The 20,657-nt window shown below is 40.9% G+C and overlaps 1 protein-coding gene across 20 annotated transcripts in view; it reads left to right on the top strand.

Moving 5' to 3' along the window:
* Positions 1–20,657, top strand: part of LOC140715917 (protein 4.1-like) — a 162,642-nt gene that overhangs the window by 74,343 nt on the left and 67,642 nt on the right. For all 20 annotated transcript variants that reach the window (XM_073028445.1, XM_073028444.1, XM_073028453.1 and 17 more), the window contains 5 exons: positions 1,764–1,806; positions 3,587–3,662; positions 7,557–7,775; positions 12,347–12,434; positions 16,340–16,492. In XM_073028445.1, coding sequence (XP_072884546.1) covers positions 1,764–1,806; positions 3,587–3,662; positions 7,557–7,775; positions 12,347–12,434; positions 16,340–16,492 — 579 coding nt within the window. The remainder of the gene's footprint in view (positions 1–1,763; positions 1,807–3,586; positions 3,663–7,556; positions 7,776–12,346; positions 12,435–16,339; positions 16,493–20,657) is intronic.

The following is a 20,657-nucleotide window of genomic DNA, read 5'->3' as shown; positions in this document are numbered from 1 at the left end:
CTCATCCTCCTTCGCTCCAAGGAGAAAAGGCCGAGTTCACTCAACCTGTTTTCATAAGGCATGCTCCCCAATCCAGGCAACATCATTGTAAATCTCCTCTGCACCCTTTCTATGGCTTCCACATCCTTCCTGTAGTGAGGCGACTAGAACTGAGCACAGTACTCCAAGTGGGGTCTGACCAGGGTCCTATATAGCTGCAACATTACCTCTCGGCTCCCAAATTCAATTCCATGATTGATGAAGGCCAATACACCATATGCCTTCTTAACCACAGAGTCAATCTGTGCAGCTGCTTTGAGTGTCTTATGGACTCGGACCCCAAGATCCCTCTGATCCTCCAAGAGTCTTGCCATTAATACTATATCCTGCCATCATATTTGACCTACCAAAATGAACCACTTCACGCTTATCTGGGTTGAACTTCATCTGCTGCTTCTCAGCCCAGTTTTGCATCCTGTCAGTGTCCTGCTGTAACCTCTGACAGCCCTCCACACTATCCACAACACCTCCAACCTTAGTGTCATCAGCAAACTTACTAACCCATCCCTCCACTTCCTCATCCAGGTCATTTATAAAAATCACAAAGAGTAAGGGTCCCAGAACAGATCCCTAAGGCACTCCACTGGTAACCAACCTCCATGCAGAATATGACCTGTCTACAACCACTCCTTGCCTTCTATGGGCAAACCAGTTTTGGATCTACAAAGCAATGTCCCCTTGGATCCCATGCCTCCTTACTTTCTTAGTTTTCGGAGTCTGTTGGATTATAATGGATATTGTTTACTAACTTATTCCTTACAAAGATGGTAGATAAAGTGAAGGGAGGTACAACTGAGAGAGTGGAAGTTGGTAGCATTGGTTATGATGTTTTTATGTTCAATGCAAGTACAGGAAGTAGGCTAGTCCTTGGAAAAGAATTGAGATTGGCACAAGTTGGACTGAAATAAGGACTTTTACTTATCTAATGGAAGAACTTGGTGTAACTTGAACCTTGAAGAGTTCCATAACTATATGGATAGTGTAAGTATAGTTATAGTGTAAGTATAAGTATAGTATAGTTATAGTGTAACTATAACTATAGCTTTTTCTTAGGGAAAAAGTGAGTGGTGCATGGAGGGATCAGGATGATCTTTAGCATGCTATAGGAGAAGGTAATTAAGAAGGCAAATGGCACATGTTGGCGAGGACTCGCCTGGAGTATTGTGTACAGCTTTGGTCTCTAAAGGATTGTTGACAGTGCAAAAGAGATTCGCCAGTTTAATTTCTGAAATGAGAGAGTTGTCTTATCAATGCTTAAAGAGAATTTGAACTGTATTCTTTTGAAGTTTAGAAGAACATGGGATGATCATACTTAAACATATAAAATCTTAAGGAAGCATGACAGGGTGGATATTAAAATTCTTCCACTGGTGGGGGGGGGGGTCACAATTAAGGGGGTGTATTTAGGAGATAAGGAGATGTTCATTTAAAACTTCTGCAGAAGATAGTTAATGTCTGGAATTCTCTATCAAGGACCTTTCAAAGCTAGATAATTGGAAATTGAAGGATCCTGTTGATTAAGCACCTTTGGTAGACACCAGTGCCTTAGTGTTTTCTTGGTGGAGGGGGATACAAGGTTTTTTGAGGCATTTTAAAGGACTATCTTTCATGATTATTGTTATGGCCAATATGTGAATCTATTATTCAGAGGTCTGATCCATCATTATTTTTATGTCTATAATTATTCAGCAACAGTTCATGTAACTTTTTTTCTATAATTACAGAGTTGGCTGGATCTCACTAAAGAGATTAAGAAGCAAATGCAGGGTAAGATATTTTCTTATCTAATTCAGCTAAATTTATTAAGCTAGTTGACTCAATAGCACGATTATATTTTGTCTTATAATCCAAATCTTTTAAGAGTTTGCTTAAATGTCATGGTTCATTATTAATGTATTGGCTGCAGTTACGTGTTAACAAAACCCTTATTAAAATATGTTGGTGAAGTAACTTTGACATAAGCAGTAATGTGTAATGCAGATTGGCTAGAGCATGATTGATGTGTTGAGCAACATTATTTGCATGTTGTGGGCCACGTTGTTTATAGTGTGATTATGGAAACCTGCTTAAATCTGTACTTTGAAGTCAGCTGCAGCCTGTTCTGCTGTGACTGGACCTTCTATGATGCAAGATTCTTACGATTATGACTATCTTGTTATAGCTACTCGAATATTGTGCCATTTACAGCAGATATTTGATCAGAATCTTCTGTTGGCCCAAGGGAGTCACTCACTTATACCATAGACCTCTGTTTGTTTTTCAGCGCGGTCCCAAGCAAAATCATCTGCTAGGTTACTGGCTCCCAGCTCACCAGCAAGAGCCACAGGGCAGTACTGTACCTGTTGGCACATGTGGTCAGCTGCCCTCTCAGAACAATTTTGAAAGCTATTGATGCGCTACTGTAGCCATTCATTATTGCTCCCAACTGTCAAATCTCAAATTTGAAATCAAATGTTTACCTTTGGTATCACAGCCATTAATTAATTATCTGGATAAATTTAAATGTGCTTATATAAAAGTGAACTTAACTAACAGCATCTACATTTCCCCATTCGTTTCAAGTCACCTTTTAAATGTGTGCCAGGGTTCAGTCCACAGACTCTCCAGCCTGACAGCTGGTTAATTTGCAGGGGTTCGTGTTGCAATGCTGGATTCCTCGAGGAAATCCAAGGACAGTGCAGGTGGCCGATGTTAGTGCTCTGCTGTGAGGGAGCTTACACTACAGCCACTCTCGGGCTAGCCCTGTTACCAGCGTAAATGCCAGCAGGTCTGTAGGAAACCTTGGCAGATGACTTGCTTCATAAATAGTGTTTCTGCCCTTTCAAAAACAGAATTAAGTATTTAAATTTCAGAGTTCCTTAATGTAGTAAATAACAATGAAGTTACTAAAACTGTAATATCTTTTATCAAACAGTAATTTTCAGTTGCACTGTGTCTGAAAACATCCTAAACGATTTAAAGGAGTAATCAAGCAAATGTTGAAAAGATAACTCACAACTTGTATGCAGCTAATGATTTTATTAATGGCTCAGTGTTAATTTGAGTAATCCTTTTTTTTGAGAAGCCAACACATTAAATGATGATTTTAGAATCTTTGGTGATGCTTTCCTAGGGGATCAGCCAGGACAAAATTTGGTATCATCCATTGCCCAAGGTGCCTTTACAGCGTCGTAGGGAAATTGTCATTGAAGGCCAGATGTAGGTCCTAAAGGTTGAATGTTGAACTGGAAGTTGCAGTTGGGTGTGATGGTGGAGGTCATGGACAGGGTGGATTCAAGTAGTGACTGAAAGAGTGGAGTGTGGGTGATGCATGGCCAAAACTGGGGGAGAGTAATAAAGGAGGGGTGGGGGAGTTAGAGCTAAAATCAGGGACAGGAGTTAGTCAAATGACAATCTAAAGGTCTTGGAGAAAAGTTGTCTTGATGCAATCCATGGGTCATGGATAAGATGGGGAATGATGGTGAGGGTTGTGGACTTGGAGGGCAGTTCGAGGTTGGGTGGATCAATTGGTAGTCAGGGTTTACTAACCATATATTTTCCTCTCCAGGCAGTCCATGGGATTTTACTTTCAATGTGAAGTTTTACCCTCCTGACCCTGCACAGTTGACCGAAGATATAACCAGGTACAAACCTAATTTCTTTCTTTTTTTTTAAAATCAAAATTAAATTTGTTCGTAATTTTTTTTGATAATCTTGAAGATATTTTGCATGGATACAGATGGATACTTAATATAATTGTTTATGTAATTACTAGTGCATCAAAATGAGTTATATTAATATTTTTGAGACACTGTGCAAGGGAAATGAGAACAATTACAATATTTACCATACCATGCTGGTATGGAGTGTCCGAGTTAACTAATTTAGCTGCACAGTTGGATTATAATTTGATTGGATATTTACAGTTGATAGAGGGAGCAAAAATTAGAGTACAGTTTTGCATAGGTTATTGAAAGCTAATGCAAAAGTTTGACTTCCAGAAACTAATGAAACATGCTTCTGAGGTAAATTTGAGTGTTTTCCAGGACTGTTTCATTAATGACCTGGATATGGTGATAGGAATGTTAGCATGCCCAATCATTACATCATGAAATTGACTGTAATTACAAGGATACACATCTGCAGAGTTGATAAAGTCCCAGAAATATCTGATGGTGGTTTGTTAGTCTCTGCAGTCTGCTGTTTTGCAACTTACCTGAAATATTCCCCAGTAATCGATGAATTGACGCAAACATCATGTACTTTCAAATATTTGTTTTCCAAAGTACTTTGGCAACATTAGACTTTGTTACATGAGGTTTAGCTTTTAAGTATATTAAATCAAAAAGGTAGAGCACATCTTCAACACATAGATTCACCATTGATGATCAAGCACACATTTTTGACATTTAATTCTTGTCATATTTCCTTTCTGGTCCCTCCCTTCCCCCTTCCCACCTGAATTCTGTTACTGATTTACAGACAATTTATAGTGGCCAATTGACCTACCAACCCTACATTGAACCCAGATCGCGAGAGCTGTGGGATAGAAGCTCTACTGACAGTGACCCCCCCCCCCCCCCTCCACCTGGGGCTAGTGTGTTCTAAGTCCTGTGACTTTGGAAATCCTTTATCCCCAAAAAAACTAATCTTAGCCCATGTATTGTAAATTTCCTCTCATTAATATTGCAAAATAAAAAGGACTTTTAAGATAAAGGAATCTGAAGTATCAGATTTTGTGTATTTTGTTGTCTTTAATCTATTCTCTGTAAAAGCATGTAAAATTAGTTGAATATCTTCTGGGTAGTTGACTCCAAAAATACTTCAAGCGGATATCCTCAAATGTTACTGCAGTCCTGTAACACGTTGCCATTTCTTCAGGGCACTCGATGTTATCCAACTAAACAGCTTGATATATTTTGGTTTCTTTTCCTAAACCCTTCTTTTAATGTTAACACCCTTAACATTGTTTCATTCTGGTAGTTATCATCTTCTGGAGTAAAGGCCATTGCAGATTCCTTATTTAGGATATTTAGAACTCCTTTACGGCTCATCCTTGAGCATTTTTCAAAGTTCCATAGAATCCTTGGCCTTCTGACATGACTAGAAAATCTTTTCTTGTTTTCCACCACAATATTTGGTCATACTCTTTTGCCACTAACTCTCTATGTTTCTATATAATCCACAAAACCCTTCTGTTTGTACTTTGTTTATCAGTTGGCATCCTTGGTTCCTAAATTGAGCTTGAACCTCCTTCTCTCTCCTTGAACCATACACCCTCAGAATGCACTGCCATCCACTCCCTCCGCACGAATCCCAACCTCACCATCAAACCCACAGACAAAGAGGTTGCGCTTGTAGTGTGGTAAACTGACCTCTACTTTGATGAGGCCAGGCGGCAACTCTCAGACACCTCCTCTTGGAAATGACCCCACTTTGGATCATTAGAAAATTGTCACTGACATCATCGCAAACATCAGCTCTGGTGAACTCCCATCCAGTGCCACCAAACTCGTAGTTCCCTTACCCTGCACTGGTCATTTCTAATTCCTACCCAAGATCCACAATCCTGACTGTCCACGTAGGCCCAGCGCCTCTGCCTGCTCCTGCTCCGCTGAGCTCAAGGCCAGTCCCTGTACACTTCTATCTCCCATCAAGAAGGCCTTAGAGCTCTCCACATCTTTCTCAACAAAAGACCCAACCAACTGCCCTCTACCACCAACCACCCTCCTCCACCTGGCAAAACTCATCCTCACCCTCAGCAATTTCTCCTTCAACTCTTCCCCCTTTCTCCAAGCTCAAAGGGTAGCCATAGGTACCTGCATGGGCCTCAACTATACCTGTCTTTTCATTGACTACATAGAACAGTTCATGTTTCCTGGTAATGCTTCTCAACTCTTCTTATGCTATGTTGGTGCTGTGTCATGCTTACATGCTGAGCTTGTCAATTTCATCAACCTTGCCTCCAACTTCCACCAAGCCCTTAAATTCACTTGGTCTATTTTTGACATCACCCTCTAACCACCACCACCACCCCCTCTCCCCCCACCAAGCTGTCTACTGACCTATTTTATAAAACTACTGATTCCCGTGGCTATTCTAAGTATACCTCTTCCCACTCCTGTAAAATAAATAAATAAACAAATAAACATTCTCTTTTCTTAGTTCCTTCATCTCTACCACACCTGTTCCCGAGATGAGGTTTTCCTTTCCAGGGCATCAGAGATGTAATTCTTCAAAGAATTACCCCGCTCCACCATTGATGCTGCCCTCACCTGCATCTCCTCCATTTCCCGCACATCGCTGCTTCCTCCCATCTTCCCGCTGTATTAACACGGATAGAATTCCTCTTGTTCTCACCTACCATTCCATGAGCCTTCACATCCAACACCTCATTCTCTGCAACTTCCACTTTCTTCAATGGAATCCTACCACTAAATGCATCTTTACCTTCTCCCCCCCCCCCCCAACTCTCTGCTTTCCCTAGGGATTACTCCCTCCATGATTTCCTTGTCCATTCATCCCTCCCCACTAATCTCCTGGCATATATTCCTGCCAGATAAGCGTTACTTTCCTAGTTCCCAACATTTTTTTCATTCATTAGAGATGTAGGGAAGGCAACATTTATTGTCAGTGAGAAACTAGAGATGAGCTACTTCCTGCTGCATTCCTGGTTGTAGTGTTCCCACTGTGTTGATTAGAGAATTTTACTTTTTGGGACCCAGCAACAGTGGTCTTGCTGGTTGTCCAACGATGATACGAATCTTGTGCAGAAAAGTTTTAAAAGCGGAAACGCCATTGCACTGGGGCAGTTCCATTCTCTTGACCTCAAAGTCAATGGTATGAACAAGCATCACAAACTGGGGTCTTCCTTGGTTGCAGTGGATGACCATGATATCTTCTGTGCCTTGTCATGCCCTTCACTCTCCACGGAGCGTTGCAGAACCACCTTCCTAGCCATTGATCTCACTGTGGAGCTCATCCTCCCAGTCAGCCAAAGCTGACTTCAAATGCTGGGACAGGCGTGGCCCTAACTCACCGGGGTACAAGGCCACCAGCTAACCCCTCCTGGTTTAGTCTGTCTGTCGAAGCGGTGTACTGGGCTGTGGCCGTTGTCAGATGCAAACAGCTATTTGGATCCACAGGTGAGAGCAGAGTGTCCTGTGGAGACCTAAGGTGAGTGAGCAGCCCCAGAATGGAAATGACAAGTCCCTTCACCAGAGGTGCTTTCCCTCGCTGAACACCCCATAAATCCAGCAACAATAAATGGTGATATTTCTACGTTGGAGTGAAGCCTGCAGGAAGTAGCATTCCAGTATGCTTTAATATATTAATAATACAATAGTAAGCCATTGCCAATTATACTGCTTTCATGGTTAAACTAGACCAAAGTCATTACCCAAGTTGCCCATTATGTAATTTTTAATATATCTATAGTCAAAACTATTAAGGATTGGTTCCAAAATTTACTTGTGCTTTAAGTTTACTCCTTCTAATGGTTTATTGAAATGAAATTGATTACAAATTTGTTCTTTCAGATATTACTTGTGCCTTCAGTTGCGTCAGGACATAATTACTGGATGTTTGCCTTGTTCATTTGTTACTCTTGCCCTTTTGGGATCATATACAGTTCAGTCAGAGCTGGGTGAATATGATCCAGAGCTACATGGAACAAATTACGTCAGTGAGTTCAAGTTGGCTCCAAATCAAACAAAAGAACTGGAAGAGAAAATTATGGAGCTTCATAAGACCCACAGGTATTCATTCTTAATTAAAAACCTGTTAAGTTTGAAGTTTTCTGGTTAAAATGCACAGTTCTAGTTTTCTGGAGAAAGATATCTTCTGGTCCTATCTCAGAAACTGGTTAATTATTTTTTGAAATGTGTGGTTATACCTATTATTCATGTTGCTGATTAATAGTATCTGCACCTCATAATTTTTCACATTGTTTTTTTAAAAAAAAAGGCACCTGAAGAAACTCAAAGTTATAGAGGACAAGCACATTTTTTAAAACTTGTTTTTGAAGGTAAAATGTGTTTGATTATCCCAATTTGAATATTTTTGCAAAATTTATGGAGAAGCTTTATTTAATGAGTGCAGAAGCTATTATCCACTTGGATTTAGAACATAGAACAGTACAGCACAGTACAGGCCCTTCGGCCCACAATGTTGCGCTGACCCTCAAACCCTGCCTCCCATATAACCCCCTACCTTAAATTCCTCCATATACCTGTCTAGTAGTCTCTTAAACTTCACTAGTGTATCTGCCTCCACCACTGACTCAGACAGTGCATTCCACCCACCAACCACTCTCTGAGTGAAAAACCTTCCTCTAATATCCCCCTTGAACTTCCCTCCCCTTACCTTAAAGCCATGTCCTCTTGTACTGAGCAGTGGTGCCCTGGGGAAGAGGCGCTGGCTGTCCACTCTGTCTATTCCTCTTAATATCTTGTACACCTCTATCATGTCTCCTCTCATCCTTCTTCTCTCCAAAGAGTAAAGCCCTAGCTCCCTTAATTTCTGATCATAATCCATACTCTCTAAACCAGGCAACATCGTGGTAAATCTCCTCTATACCCTTGCCAATGCTTCCACATCCTTCCTATAGTGAGGCGACCAGAACTGGACACAGTACTCCAAATGTGGCCTAACTAGAGTTTTATAGAGCTGCATCATTACATCGTGTCTCTTAAACTCTATGCCTTGACTTATGAAAGCTAACACCCCATAAGCTTTCTTAACTACCCTATCTACCTGTGAGGCAACTTTCAGAGATCTGTGGACATGTACCCCCAGATCCCTCTGCTCCTCCACACTACCAAATATCCTGCCATTTACTTTATACTCTGCCTTGGAGTTTGTCCTTTCAAAGTGTACAACCTCGCACTTCTCCAGGTTGAACTCCATCTGCCACTTCTCAGCCCACTTCTGCATCCTATCAATGTCTCTCTGCAATCTTTGACAATCCTCTACACTATCTACAACACCACCAACCTTTGTGTCATCTGTAAACTTGCCAACCAACCCTTCTACCCCCACATCCAGGTCGTTAATAAAAATCACAAAAAATAGAGGTCCCAGAACAGATCCTTGTGGGACACCACTAGTCACAACCCTCCAATCTGAATGTACTCCCTCCACCACGACCCTCTGCCTTCTGCAGGCAAGCCAATTCTGAATCCACCTGGCCAAACTTCCTTGGATCCCAGAAGATATTTGATAAAGACCAACACCAAATGCTGGTTCCCTAAATCAAACATTCCTGGAGTTGAAAGGTCATTAGTTGCTTAGATAGGGCCTTAATGGCAGAAAGCAGCTAATAATTATTTTCAGATGGGTCATTTCACATGTGAAGAGAAGTTTGGGCAGGGTTTGTTTTCGCTTTAGCAGAGGAGGCTTTGAAAGGAGGGTGGGTTGCAGTGGGCCAGGAATGTTTCTAATAGAGGTGTACAGGATATATATATTTATTGAGAAACAGTATGGAATAGGCCATTCACATCACATTGCCCAGCAACCCCTGATTTAACTCTAGCCTAATCACAGGACAATTTACAATGACCAATTAACCTACCAACTGGTATATCTCTGGACTGTGGAAGGAAACCGGAGAACCCTGAGGAAACCCACATGGTCACGAGAATGTACAAACTCCTTACAGACAGATATCAAGAAAACTAGAGGTTATAGGTTTGGGTAAAGGGGGAAGATGTTTGGTGGGTATCTGAAGAATTCTTTTCACCAAGGATGGTTGGAATCTGGAATGCAATGCCTGAGAGGGTGGTGGAAGCAGCTACTTTAAAACATCCATGTATCTAGATGAGTTCTTGAATTGTCAAGTCATGGTGTTCAACACAGTTAAGTTAGGCTGCAAGACCTACTTCTCTGCTGTATGACTACAGGACACCAAAGTTTCATTGACAACCCAGTTAATTTTTAATAAGTTGAGGGACTTAAAATTGATCAGGGCTCTGGAGGAGCACCTTGTTTTTCCCGTGATGTTAGAATAGATGTTGACAATTTCTCTGTATTAGAGAAGGTGGTTTCATGTCTGAACTAAAAAATAGATTTCCTGCTTTTGTATTACACTGTAGTCTTATTTTTTCTATAATATGGGCTCAAGTATCTGGAGTTGGGACTTGAATCCACAATCATCTGATCTCACATACATGGAGAGAGAAACTTAACATTTTCAGGTCATCCTTCAACAGAATAGGAAAGTGAGTGAGCTTTTTTCAGTTTTTTCAGAAGGTTCATTGACATGAATACCAACTCCGTCTTGGATGGTGGTGAATATTGGTAGCTTGGGTTGAGGCGTGTGATGTTGCAGTTAGCATACAGTCAACAGTCAAGGTTGTATCCTCGATGCACAGTTGTTTTTTTTTCTCTTGGGGGGTGCTCGCACCTATATAGGTCCCCTTCGCTTGCCACGGTCTTATTTGGTTACCCCTTCAGTTGACCTTTGAATTATATTGGCTTGTGTTTCTTTGGCTCTTAGGGGTTCATAAGCAGTCACAAGAATTTTTAGAAGCATGATTCTCTTCTGATAACTCCATAAACAAACATATCAAAGTAGATGCCATCTGTGAACACCCAAGAGCCAAAGAAATGTGATACAAATGCAAGCACTCCCAGAGAGAAACAGCAACAACTGTGCTTTGAGGATGTCACCTTGACCGGTGATGAAACGTCTGCAAGCTAATGGCTAATCTCGGTGAACACCGCAACATCAAACTAACTCTGTCCCACCATTAGGGCTGCATGACCTGTCCGGTATCTGTTTTTCAGAAAGGAAACATAATTTCTGACATCCTTTGAAATAAATCATCCACAATTTTAGTACTGATGGATTCTACCCTGCTTTTTTGTGTTCATTTTGTTTCCCTAACTCAAGGCGATTAAAAGGGTGATCATTTATGATTGAACCAAGAATAAGCATATTTGCTCCAAACACTGGAGATCTTTGTCTTAACAGCTGCAGGCACTCAATACTTGTGTTTTGCTTAAAACTGAGAATGACATTTTTTAATACTTAATGGCGTCATGGGATTAAGGAGGTCAGACAGGAGGAGGACTTTAAGTTGTAGGGTCACCTATGATCTTATTGAATGGTAGCAAAGGTTGAGGGTTACATATTCTAGTCTTGCTACTGAAAAGTGAAATCACTGAAGAAGCAATATAGGTTGAGTACTCCTTATCTGAATGCTTGGGGCCAGAAGTGTTTCAGATTTTTGGAATATATAATGAGATTTCCAACTCTAAATTTATGTGCTACTAGTAAGCAGTCTTTGTCTTACACTTACTCATCACACATATGTACTTGACAGTAAAATTTATTACATACCATAAATGAAAATGTAAAGTTCAAATGTTCAAAGTAAAGTTTATTATCAGAGTACATGCATTTCACCATATACAAACCTGAGATTCTTTTTCCTGCGGGCATGCTCAGCGAATCTATAGAACAGTAACTGTAAACAGGATCAATGAACAACAAACTGTGCATATGCAAATATAAATAACGAGAGCATGAAATAACAAAGTAAAGAGTACTTAAAAGAGAGACCATCGGTTGTGGGAACACCAAAAAAGAACGGGTGTAGCTATCCACTTTTGTTCAAGAGCCCGATGATTGAAGGGGTAGTAACTGTTCTTGAACCTGGTGGTGCAAGTCCTGAGGCTCTTGTACCTTCTACTTGATGGCAGCAGTGAGAAAAGAGCGTGACCTGGGCAATGAGGACCTTTGATGATGGATGCTGCTTTCCTATAGCAGCGTGTCATGTAGATGTGCTCAATGGTTGGGAGGGCTTTATCCGTGATGTACAGGGCCGAATCTACTACCCTTTGTAGGATTTTCCACTCAAAGGCATTGGTGTTCCCATACCAGGCCATAATACATCCAGTCAGCACGTTTTCCACCACACATCTATAGAAGTTTGCCAGGGTTTTTGATGACATGCGAATATCCACAGACTCCTGAAGAAGTGGAGGCACAGTCGTGCTTTCTTCACAATTGTATTTCTGTGACGGGTCCAGGACAGGTCCTCTAAGATAGTGACACCCAGGAATTGGCTGTTGAACTGATCAATGGGCTATAATGCTGTTATGATAGCTTCTGGATACTTTCTAATGGTTATTCATATGGACTGTTTGCTTTTAGACTGGTTTGAGTGACTCATCACTGTTTAATTTTAAAAAGGAAGAGCACTGCCATTTGAAGGAAGAGGGAAGATCAATCTATGTGATATATTTCAGACAAGTGCAGCTCTTATAGATAATGAGACATTTATTATTAAAGTACTTACGTATTGGCTTTAATATTTCTTTCTAGGGCTATGACCCCAGCTGAAGCTGATCTGCAGTTTTTGGAAAATGCTAAAAAGCTCTCAATGTATGGTGTAGATTTTCACCCAGCAAAGGTATGCACTAGGTTCCTTAATTCTTCCATGAAACTCTAAATACTCACTTTTGTTCTCAAAAACAATTTGCCATACAGATTGAGAACACTTGCTGACTCTCTAATCAGTATGATCTGGTGCAGAATGGCTAATTTAACAATGTTTATATCTTCCTTTACGGTTGCTAAACCAAATGTTTGGAGTGAGCAGTGTAATTTAATCTTAAGCACTGCAATTTGAATGTTCCATTTTTCTAAACCATTGATAGCAAAGCAGTAGTTTTCTGATAGAAGAAATGGACAATTAAACATTGGTGGATGCTGCTAGTTTGTAAGCTCACTGAGATCCAGAAACCATGGTTGTGCTGTGCAAACGATGGTCCAGTAATTAAAATGCAAATTTTATATTTAACCCAATGATGCTTATGTTTGAACATTTGTAGAGTGCATAGTCAAATAGAATTTGTAACTGTTAGGCATGTTTTGAATTGTTTGAAGTCCAGCATTCATGAACATGACATTTTAAAATTTCAATTGGAACTGGTAGAAGTAGCAGTAAGTTAAAAATCCAACATCTTTTAACTATTTTGTTCAAGGAAAACATCTGCAAACTGTAGCAATGTGAAATCACGATTATAAGTTGCATGGCTAGAAGGGGAATGAGGAAGGGAGCATGGAACCGATAGTATTGTTCTACTGGGAACCTGCCCTAAAGGTGGTCCCTTGTGCTGTAATAAATATTTCAAAAATGGTGCAATCGAATGAAAAGTTAGTTGTTTGAAAGTTTTAGAGAAATTTTAATCAGTTGGTAAATTAACTTCCCAATTTAACAAGTTAAATTCCAAAGATAAAATTTCAGTGCTGTTACCATTTTTAAATTTTTTTTATCTGTTTCCTATAGTTTACTATTTAACAAGAAATCAGTCATATAGTTATGGTAACTTGAGTATTGAATCTTTCTTTAACTTGTTTCTGCAGTTTCAAATATTACCAAAATGACAGACACAATTTTTACCTGTGTTGCAGCGTGCTATTTCAAGTGGTTTACTAATCCTTTTCACACATGGAAAGCTTTTAACCATTAACCTCTGTGGCATTAAAGTATAAATGTGCTGGAAATAAGTGACGTGTACAATGTATTTAATGGATAGTGTTATTTATTGAAACATGAAAAACATTGAAGGCACTGTTCCCTCTAGGCTCACGGGCGCGTCACCGTAAGTGACTGAAATGCTTCAACGCACATAGCCTTTGTTGCTGCTTAGCTGGAATTTTCTTTTATGTGATGTCCTTCAATCCAAACTTTTACCACAAATGCTGCCTGACCTACTTTAAACTAAAATTGTTTTTAATTTTGTTGAAAACTGATTAAAGGCTTACTTAGTATGCTGTGACAGAAAGCTGTTATCCATTACAGTTATTAACATTCTCATTTCCTAAATAAAAATGGCTCCAAATACTGGAGTTTGAGCTTGTGACTGGGTTGGGAATGCATTTGTGGCAGGGATAGAAGAAGATCTATCCATTTTCCCCTACATATGGTGAAATATCTGCTCATCACATACTAGGTTTTGGACAAACTATTTGCTAACCCATAGAAACTTCATGTTGAAGGCTTGGTACACACTTGTTGTTAATAAAGAAAATTAGGACAAAAATTAAGTATAATTCATGTGAATTTTGTTTTCCCTTCAGCACGCTGCTGCTATTATACTGACTTTTTTTTTGTCTATTAAATACAGCACTAATCTACAATCCTAACTGAAGTAGTAACTTGGTTGAATCATTCCATTATCCACCTTTTTTTTTGATGTAAGCTGTTACGTACCCCTTAACTGGGTCACTTACCAGCAAAGATAGAGAGGTCCGTTGAAGTCTGATGGTAGTATTTTTAACAGTATTTATTGATAAAAAGACACAAAATAATATTAATGCAAACATACAGATAATATACTTCGTCAATACTAACTCTAAAAGCACGGGTATAATAATAATCAATAAGAAATAGCTCTATTGTTGTCTAGGGGATAATGTATTGTCCGATGGAAATATAAAAGTCACTGTCATTCAAGCTGCAGCTCTTTGGGTTTAAGAGAGACGGTTTTAAACTTGCCCAGATCTTTTATGATGCCAGTCCTTTGAGTCGGGGGAGTTGATTTCCCCGTTGCTAGCTAAAAGCCGTTTTCCGTGGTTCCAGCCACCAGTCCCAAGCAACAGAACTGAACGCACGTGGCCTCCTTCAAATGGCTTCCCGCTATTACGGGATCGCTAGCGTTTCTTCTGGTGCGTCTGAGGGGCTGTTCCTACAGACCCTCTTTTATCCTGACTCACAGGGTTGTAGATGTCAATCAGGTTGGGGTGATGCAATCTCTTTCTCACCCAGCCCACTTTTGCCTGAGGGCATTCACGTAGCATAGCATCTCAATCCACAAATGTGTCTCCAAGAGACAATGGCCATGTCCCGTGGCTTTACATCGCCGGGGAACAAGGCATTCTGCACGTCTCTCTCTCTCATTTCCTGGGTCCCCTGACCCAACCCAATAGTGATCTTGCGATTCTCACAAAGGAGGGGGCTGCAGGCATAACAAAGCAATAACCAGCTTTACCACCCATACTAATGAGTTCACACACTTCTGAATCTCTTTTTCCAAAATTAAAGTTTTGGAACTTGGGTTTTGGTTCCTGCACAATGACTCACAAAATGATGCCAGCAACCAGCAGTGACACCTTGCAGACAGCTTACAAAACTGCTAGATACTGTATTTTTTTTTCTTCTAGCTGTGGTAGATGCAGCCTGTAGTTTCCCTTTTAAGGCTGTATTTTTGAGCCAATTGAACGATTTGGCACTTCTGTGATCTCCTGGGGAATGTGGTATGGATGAGATTGGAGAGTGCCACTATGGCTATCACTGGGGGTGTATACTGTGTTGATTCCTAATGGCGGAACACAAACCAGCGGTCAGCTTCATTACTCCACACCAATTGAATTATTGAGCAAGGTTAAAATTGTTGAGGATGAGAGCGGAAAGCGGATAAGTGTTCAGTGCCACCTGTCTGAGTTTGTGTGGTCTCCTTGCTGCTGCCAGTTGGCGGAAGGTGTCTTGGATCCCACTCCATTGGGTTTGGGAGCAGCCGTTGTCCTACAGCCCTCGGGCTTCACTCACCTGAGCACTAAACGTGTCCTGACTAGACGTGGACTCACTTTCTAGGTCTCTGCAATATGTGTTCCTTGTCTTTGTTTACTTTTTTTTTACTATTTGGGTGATTTGACCAAGGCGCTTCAGCAGACTGCAGCTGCAGCCTGCAACTTCAGCACGACACTAAGCTGCTTCCGCGGCCATCAGGGACTCCTGGACCAGCTTCACTCGCTTCAGCGTCTCCATGACTGAGGACTCGCTTTCGGGGATTGCAGTTAATGTTATTTGTTTACTTTTTATTGTTCACACGCTTTCACCCCCACACACATTGGGTGTTTTGATGGTCTTGTTGTAAGGGGTTTTTCTTTAAATGGGTTCTTTTGTGTTTCTTTTTGTGGCTGCCTGCAAGAAGATGAATCTCGAGGTTGTGTACTGTATACGTGTTTTGTTAATAAATGTACTTGAACTTGGAAGATGTGCTGTCTATTAAATGATGAATTGGTGCATTTGTCATGTGATTAATGTAAAGAGGGAGATGGTACAATAAATTTCAAAGATATATTTGAATGAAAAATTTCATTCTTGCATTTATCAAACAAGCTCAATCAGCCAATTTAGTTAAGTGCACAATGGTGTGATCAATTTCAAATTTATTGAACTTTTTTTTTGAGCCTTTTAACTACCAAGGATACTTGAACTTTTGACTTAACAGGATTAGCACACTAAGTATTTCCCTTTTGTTCTAACTTACCCAACACTTGGTTTTCACTAATTTTAATTGTTCTGTTTAGGACTTGGAAGGAGTAGACATCATGCTTGGGGTATCTTCAGGTGGCCTCCTTGTGTACAAAGACAGACTCCGAATAAATCGCTTTGCCTGGCCTAAAGTTCTGAAGATTTCATACAAACGCAGCAGTTTCTTCATTAAAATTCGTCCAGGAGAGGTATTTCTCAATTTAATCAAGTTTGGAAAGTGAAGTTATTCGTATTTTAATATATACATAAAAACAATCATTCGTGTTATACATTGAATTAGTAAGCAAATGCTTTCTAGCATGATGTTCTGAACTGGCAGGAGTGTTGTTTTCTTCCACCTAGTGACCAAGTTTCCACGATCTCTTGAGTAAAGAATTTCAAGACTGAGTTGTGAAACCTTCCTGCTTTTCTGGTAGCATAAGCCTTTTGATCTAATGCTGCCTTTAACCATTTCTCTCAATGACTGAGTCTTGCAGGGCTATCTATGTTACAAGCTGTGTATTTTTTTAAATGCTAGTAATCCTAGGGTAGGTGGTCATGATAGAACTGACTAGATTGATAGTATGGAGTACTGGATTGAGGAGGCATTTAAGCATCAGAAAGCCAGATACCAGGAGCTGGTAGAGCAGTACTAGAGACTGGGGAGGAGAGCGCGATGTGAGCCTATAGAGGTGGGATGTAGAGGTTTTGCCGGGTGCTCACTATGCAGAACTTACTCTCTCCTTGGCATACTTGGCAAAGAAAAGAGCCATCAAGACCCTCACAGAAGCAGCTGAGTGAGCTTCCAGATGGCTGTGGATCAAGAGATGTAACCCGTGGACCAATGTTGTTGTGTCACAAGCCAGGGCTTGGTCAACCCTGGCTAGGTCCCCTTGCGAGGGTGTCTGAAGTTGAAAGACACAAACACCCATGGTCCCAGATTCACCTTTGGACCAAACATCTCTGAGTGATCCATTGCAAGTTTTATTTAAAATCTCTCTCCAAGGAAGTGTCTAATCCCCCAGGTGTGGTACTTCAGTTTGATATTTACGTGATATAGGTACTTAACCTAGATTATCAAAGATAAACAATAAATAAACCAGATAGCATCACTAATGATGTGTCCCAGCGCATCCTAAGATAGATAGATAGATAGATACTTTATTCATCCCCATGGGGAAATTCAACTTTTTTTCCAATGTCCCATACACTTGTTGTAGCAAAACTAATTACATACAATACTTAACTCAGTAAAAAAATATGATATGCATCTAAATCATTATCTCAAAAAGCATTAATAATAGCTTTTAAAAAGTTCTTAAGTCCTGGCGGTAGAATTGTAAAGCCTAATGGCATTGGGGAGTATTGACCTCTTCATCCTGTCTGAGGAGCATTGCATCGATAGTAACCTGTCGCTGAAACTGCTTCTCTGTCTCTGGATGGTGCTATGTAGAGGATGTTCAGAGTTATCCATAATTGACCGTAGCCTACTCAGTGCCTTTCGCTCAGCTACCGATGTTAAACTCTCCAGTACTTTGCCCACGACAGAGCCCGCCTTCCTTACCAGCTTATTAAGACGTGAGGCGTCCCTCCTCTTAATGCTTCCTCCCCAACACGCCACCACAAAGAAGAGGGTGCTCTCCACAACTGACCTATAGAACATTTTCAGCATCTCACTACAGACATTGAATGATGCCAACCTTCTAAGGAAGTACAGTCGACTCTGTGCCTTCCTGCACGAGGCATCTGTGTTGGCAGTCCAGTCTAGCTTCTCGTCTAACTGTACTCCCAGATACTTGTAGGTCTTAACCTGCTCCACACATTCTCCATTAATGATCACTGGCTCCATATGAGGCCTAGATCTCCTAAAGTCCACCACCATCTCCTTGGTCTTGGTGATATTGAGACGCAGGTAGTTTGAGTTGCACCATATCACAAAGTCCTGTATCAGTTTCCTATACTCCTCCTCCTGTCCATTCCTGACACACCCCACTATGGCCGTGTCATCAGCGAACTTTTGCACATGGCAGGACTCCGAGTTATATTGGAAGTCTGATGTGTACAGGGTGAACAGGACCGGAGAGAGTACGGTTCCCTGCGGCGCCCCTGTGCTGCTTACCACCGTGTCAGACCTACAGTCTCCCAACCGCACATACTGAGGTCTATCTGTCAAGTAGTCCACTATCCAATCCACCATGTGAGAGTCTACTCCCATCTCCGTTAGTTTGTGCCTTAAGATCTTGGGCTGGATGGTGTTAAAGGCACTAGAGAAGTCAAGGAATGTAATCCTCACAGCACAACTGACCCCATCTAGGTGAGAGAGTGATTTGTGCAGCAAATACGTGATAGCATCCTCCACTCCCACCTTCTCCTTATACGCAAACTGAAGAGGATCCTGGGCGTGCCTGGTTTGTGGCCTCAGATTCTGTATTATCAGCCATCTGTATTATGTATTATGAGATCTGTATTATGAGATGTATCTCAGCATCATTATAGTATCTTCTAACATAGCTCCCCAGTCTATCATGACTTACCTTGTATATTTTGTAGGTTCGTTTGCCGGGACAGAGAATCCTGGTTTCAAACAGAACTAAAGACTGAGTCATGAATGAAGTTCTTTCATTGTTCCCCAAATTATTCCTTAACCAACTGGCTATTAACTCATTGTCATTGCATAATACCAGAGTTTATTTCCTTTTCTGGTTGCTCAATATGATCCAGACAACCATCTATTGTTCAGTCCATAAAAACAGCCTTGTTATTACTGCTGATTTGGTTTCATTATCATTATGTGCCCTGTCGTATGACAGGGGTGATCGTGGTCTCATGACCACCATTGTTCTTGGCAAGATTTTCCTATTGAAGTGGTTTGCCATTGCTGCCTTCTGGGCAGTGTCTTTACAAGATGGGTGACCTCTGGTATTATCAGTACTCCTCTAAGATTGTCTGCCTGGCATCAGTAATGCCAGGACTTGTGATATGCACCAGTTGCTCATACGACCTGCTCCCGTGGCTTCACGTGACCCTGATCGGGGGGAGCCTAAGCAGGTGCTTCACCTTATTCAAGGGGGGCCTGCAGGCTAGCAGAGGGAAGGCATGCCTTATACCTTCTTTGATAAAGACGTATTTCCACCCCGCCACCCAATTTGGTTTACATGGCCTATAGGGAGGTTCATTATCCCCATAATTATTGTGTTGCTCCAGTTTGATATGCCTACTGTTTTATAATTCGGGTGTTATTATTGCTTCATGGGGCATGTATGCAAAACATATAAAATTATGAAAGGGATAGATAAGATAGAGGCAGGAAAGTTGTTTCCACTGGTAGGTGAGACTAGAACTAGGGGACATAGCCTTAAGATTCAGAGGAGTAGATTTAAGACAGAGATGAGGAGGAACTGCTTTTCCCAGAGGGTGGTGAATCTGTGGAATTTTCTGTCCAATGAAGCAGTGGAGGCTACCTCAGTAAATATGCTTAAGACAAGGTTGGATAGATTTTTGTATAGTAGGAAGATTAAGGGTTATGGAGAAAAGGCAGGTAGGTGGAGATGAGTCCATGGTCAGATCAGCCACGATCTTATTGAATGGTGGAGCAGGTTCGACGGGCCAGATAGCCTACTCCTGCTCCTATTTCTTACGTTCTTATACAAATATTTATTACCCTTGCTGTTCCTTCCCACCACTAAAGCTGATTTTGTTACTTCATTTACAGAGCCAAGAGCTTTTCCCTTTACTTTCTTCATTCTTCATGATCAGACTGCCCTTTTCCATTTTGTCTAAGTATGCAATAAGATGTTTGCTTATAAGTTGCCCAATTGAGAGCTATACACACATGACCATTTGCCTTAAAATAAAAATATTGACTGCATACTTTCATTCAAAGAAAAAGTATTTTCTAGCAGGATCTAGTCATTAGCAAATAATTGCTGTCAATATAGTAAATTTAGAAGATACAGTAGCATCTTTGTAAATGTGAGGTGATGCATTTTGGGAATACCAAAGAGGCTAGACATTACAAAAACTGCAGGCTTTCATCAACCAGTGCCTGAGAAGTTTCATAAGCATCAGATGGACTGACAAAGTAACCAACCAGACACTTTCCCCAGCCGGGAATCCATGGAGATACAAATATACAAACAGAAATGGAGCTGGATCGGCCACACCTTGAGAAAGCCAACCAACAACATCACTAGGCAGGAATTAAAATGGAATAGCCAAGGAAAGGGGAAAATGGGACGTCCAAAGAACACATGGAGGAGATATGTCAAAGCTGAAAATTAGACAATAGGGATTTTCCTAGTCCACCATTGAGAATCTGGCTTAGAACAGAGGATGGAAGGTCATCAGTGGTCTGTGCTCTGCTGGGAGCCAGGG

The sequence above is a fragment of the Hemitrygon akajei genome, chromosome 24 (genome assembly GCF_048418815.1).
Source record: "Hemitrygon akajei chromosome 24, sHemAka1.3, whole genome shotgun sequence".
Lineage (NCBI taxonomy): Eukaryota > Metazoa > Chordata > Chondrichthyes > Myliobatiformes > Dasyatidae > Hemitrygon > Hemitrygon akajei.
This window is presented reverse-complemented; position numbering and strand designations above follow the sequence as displayed.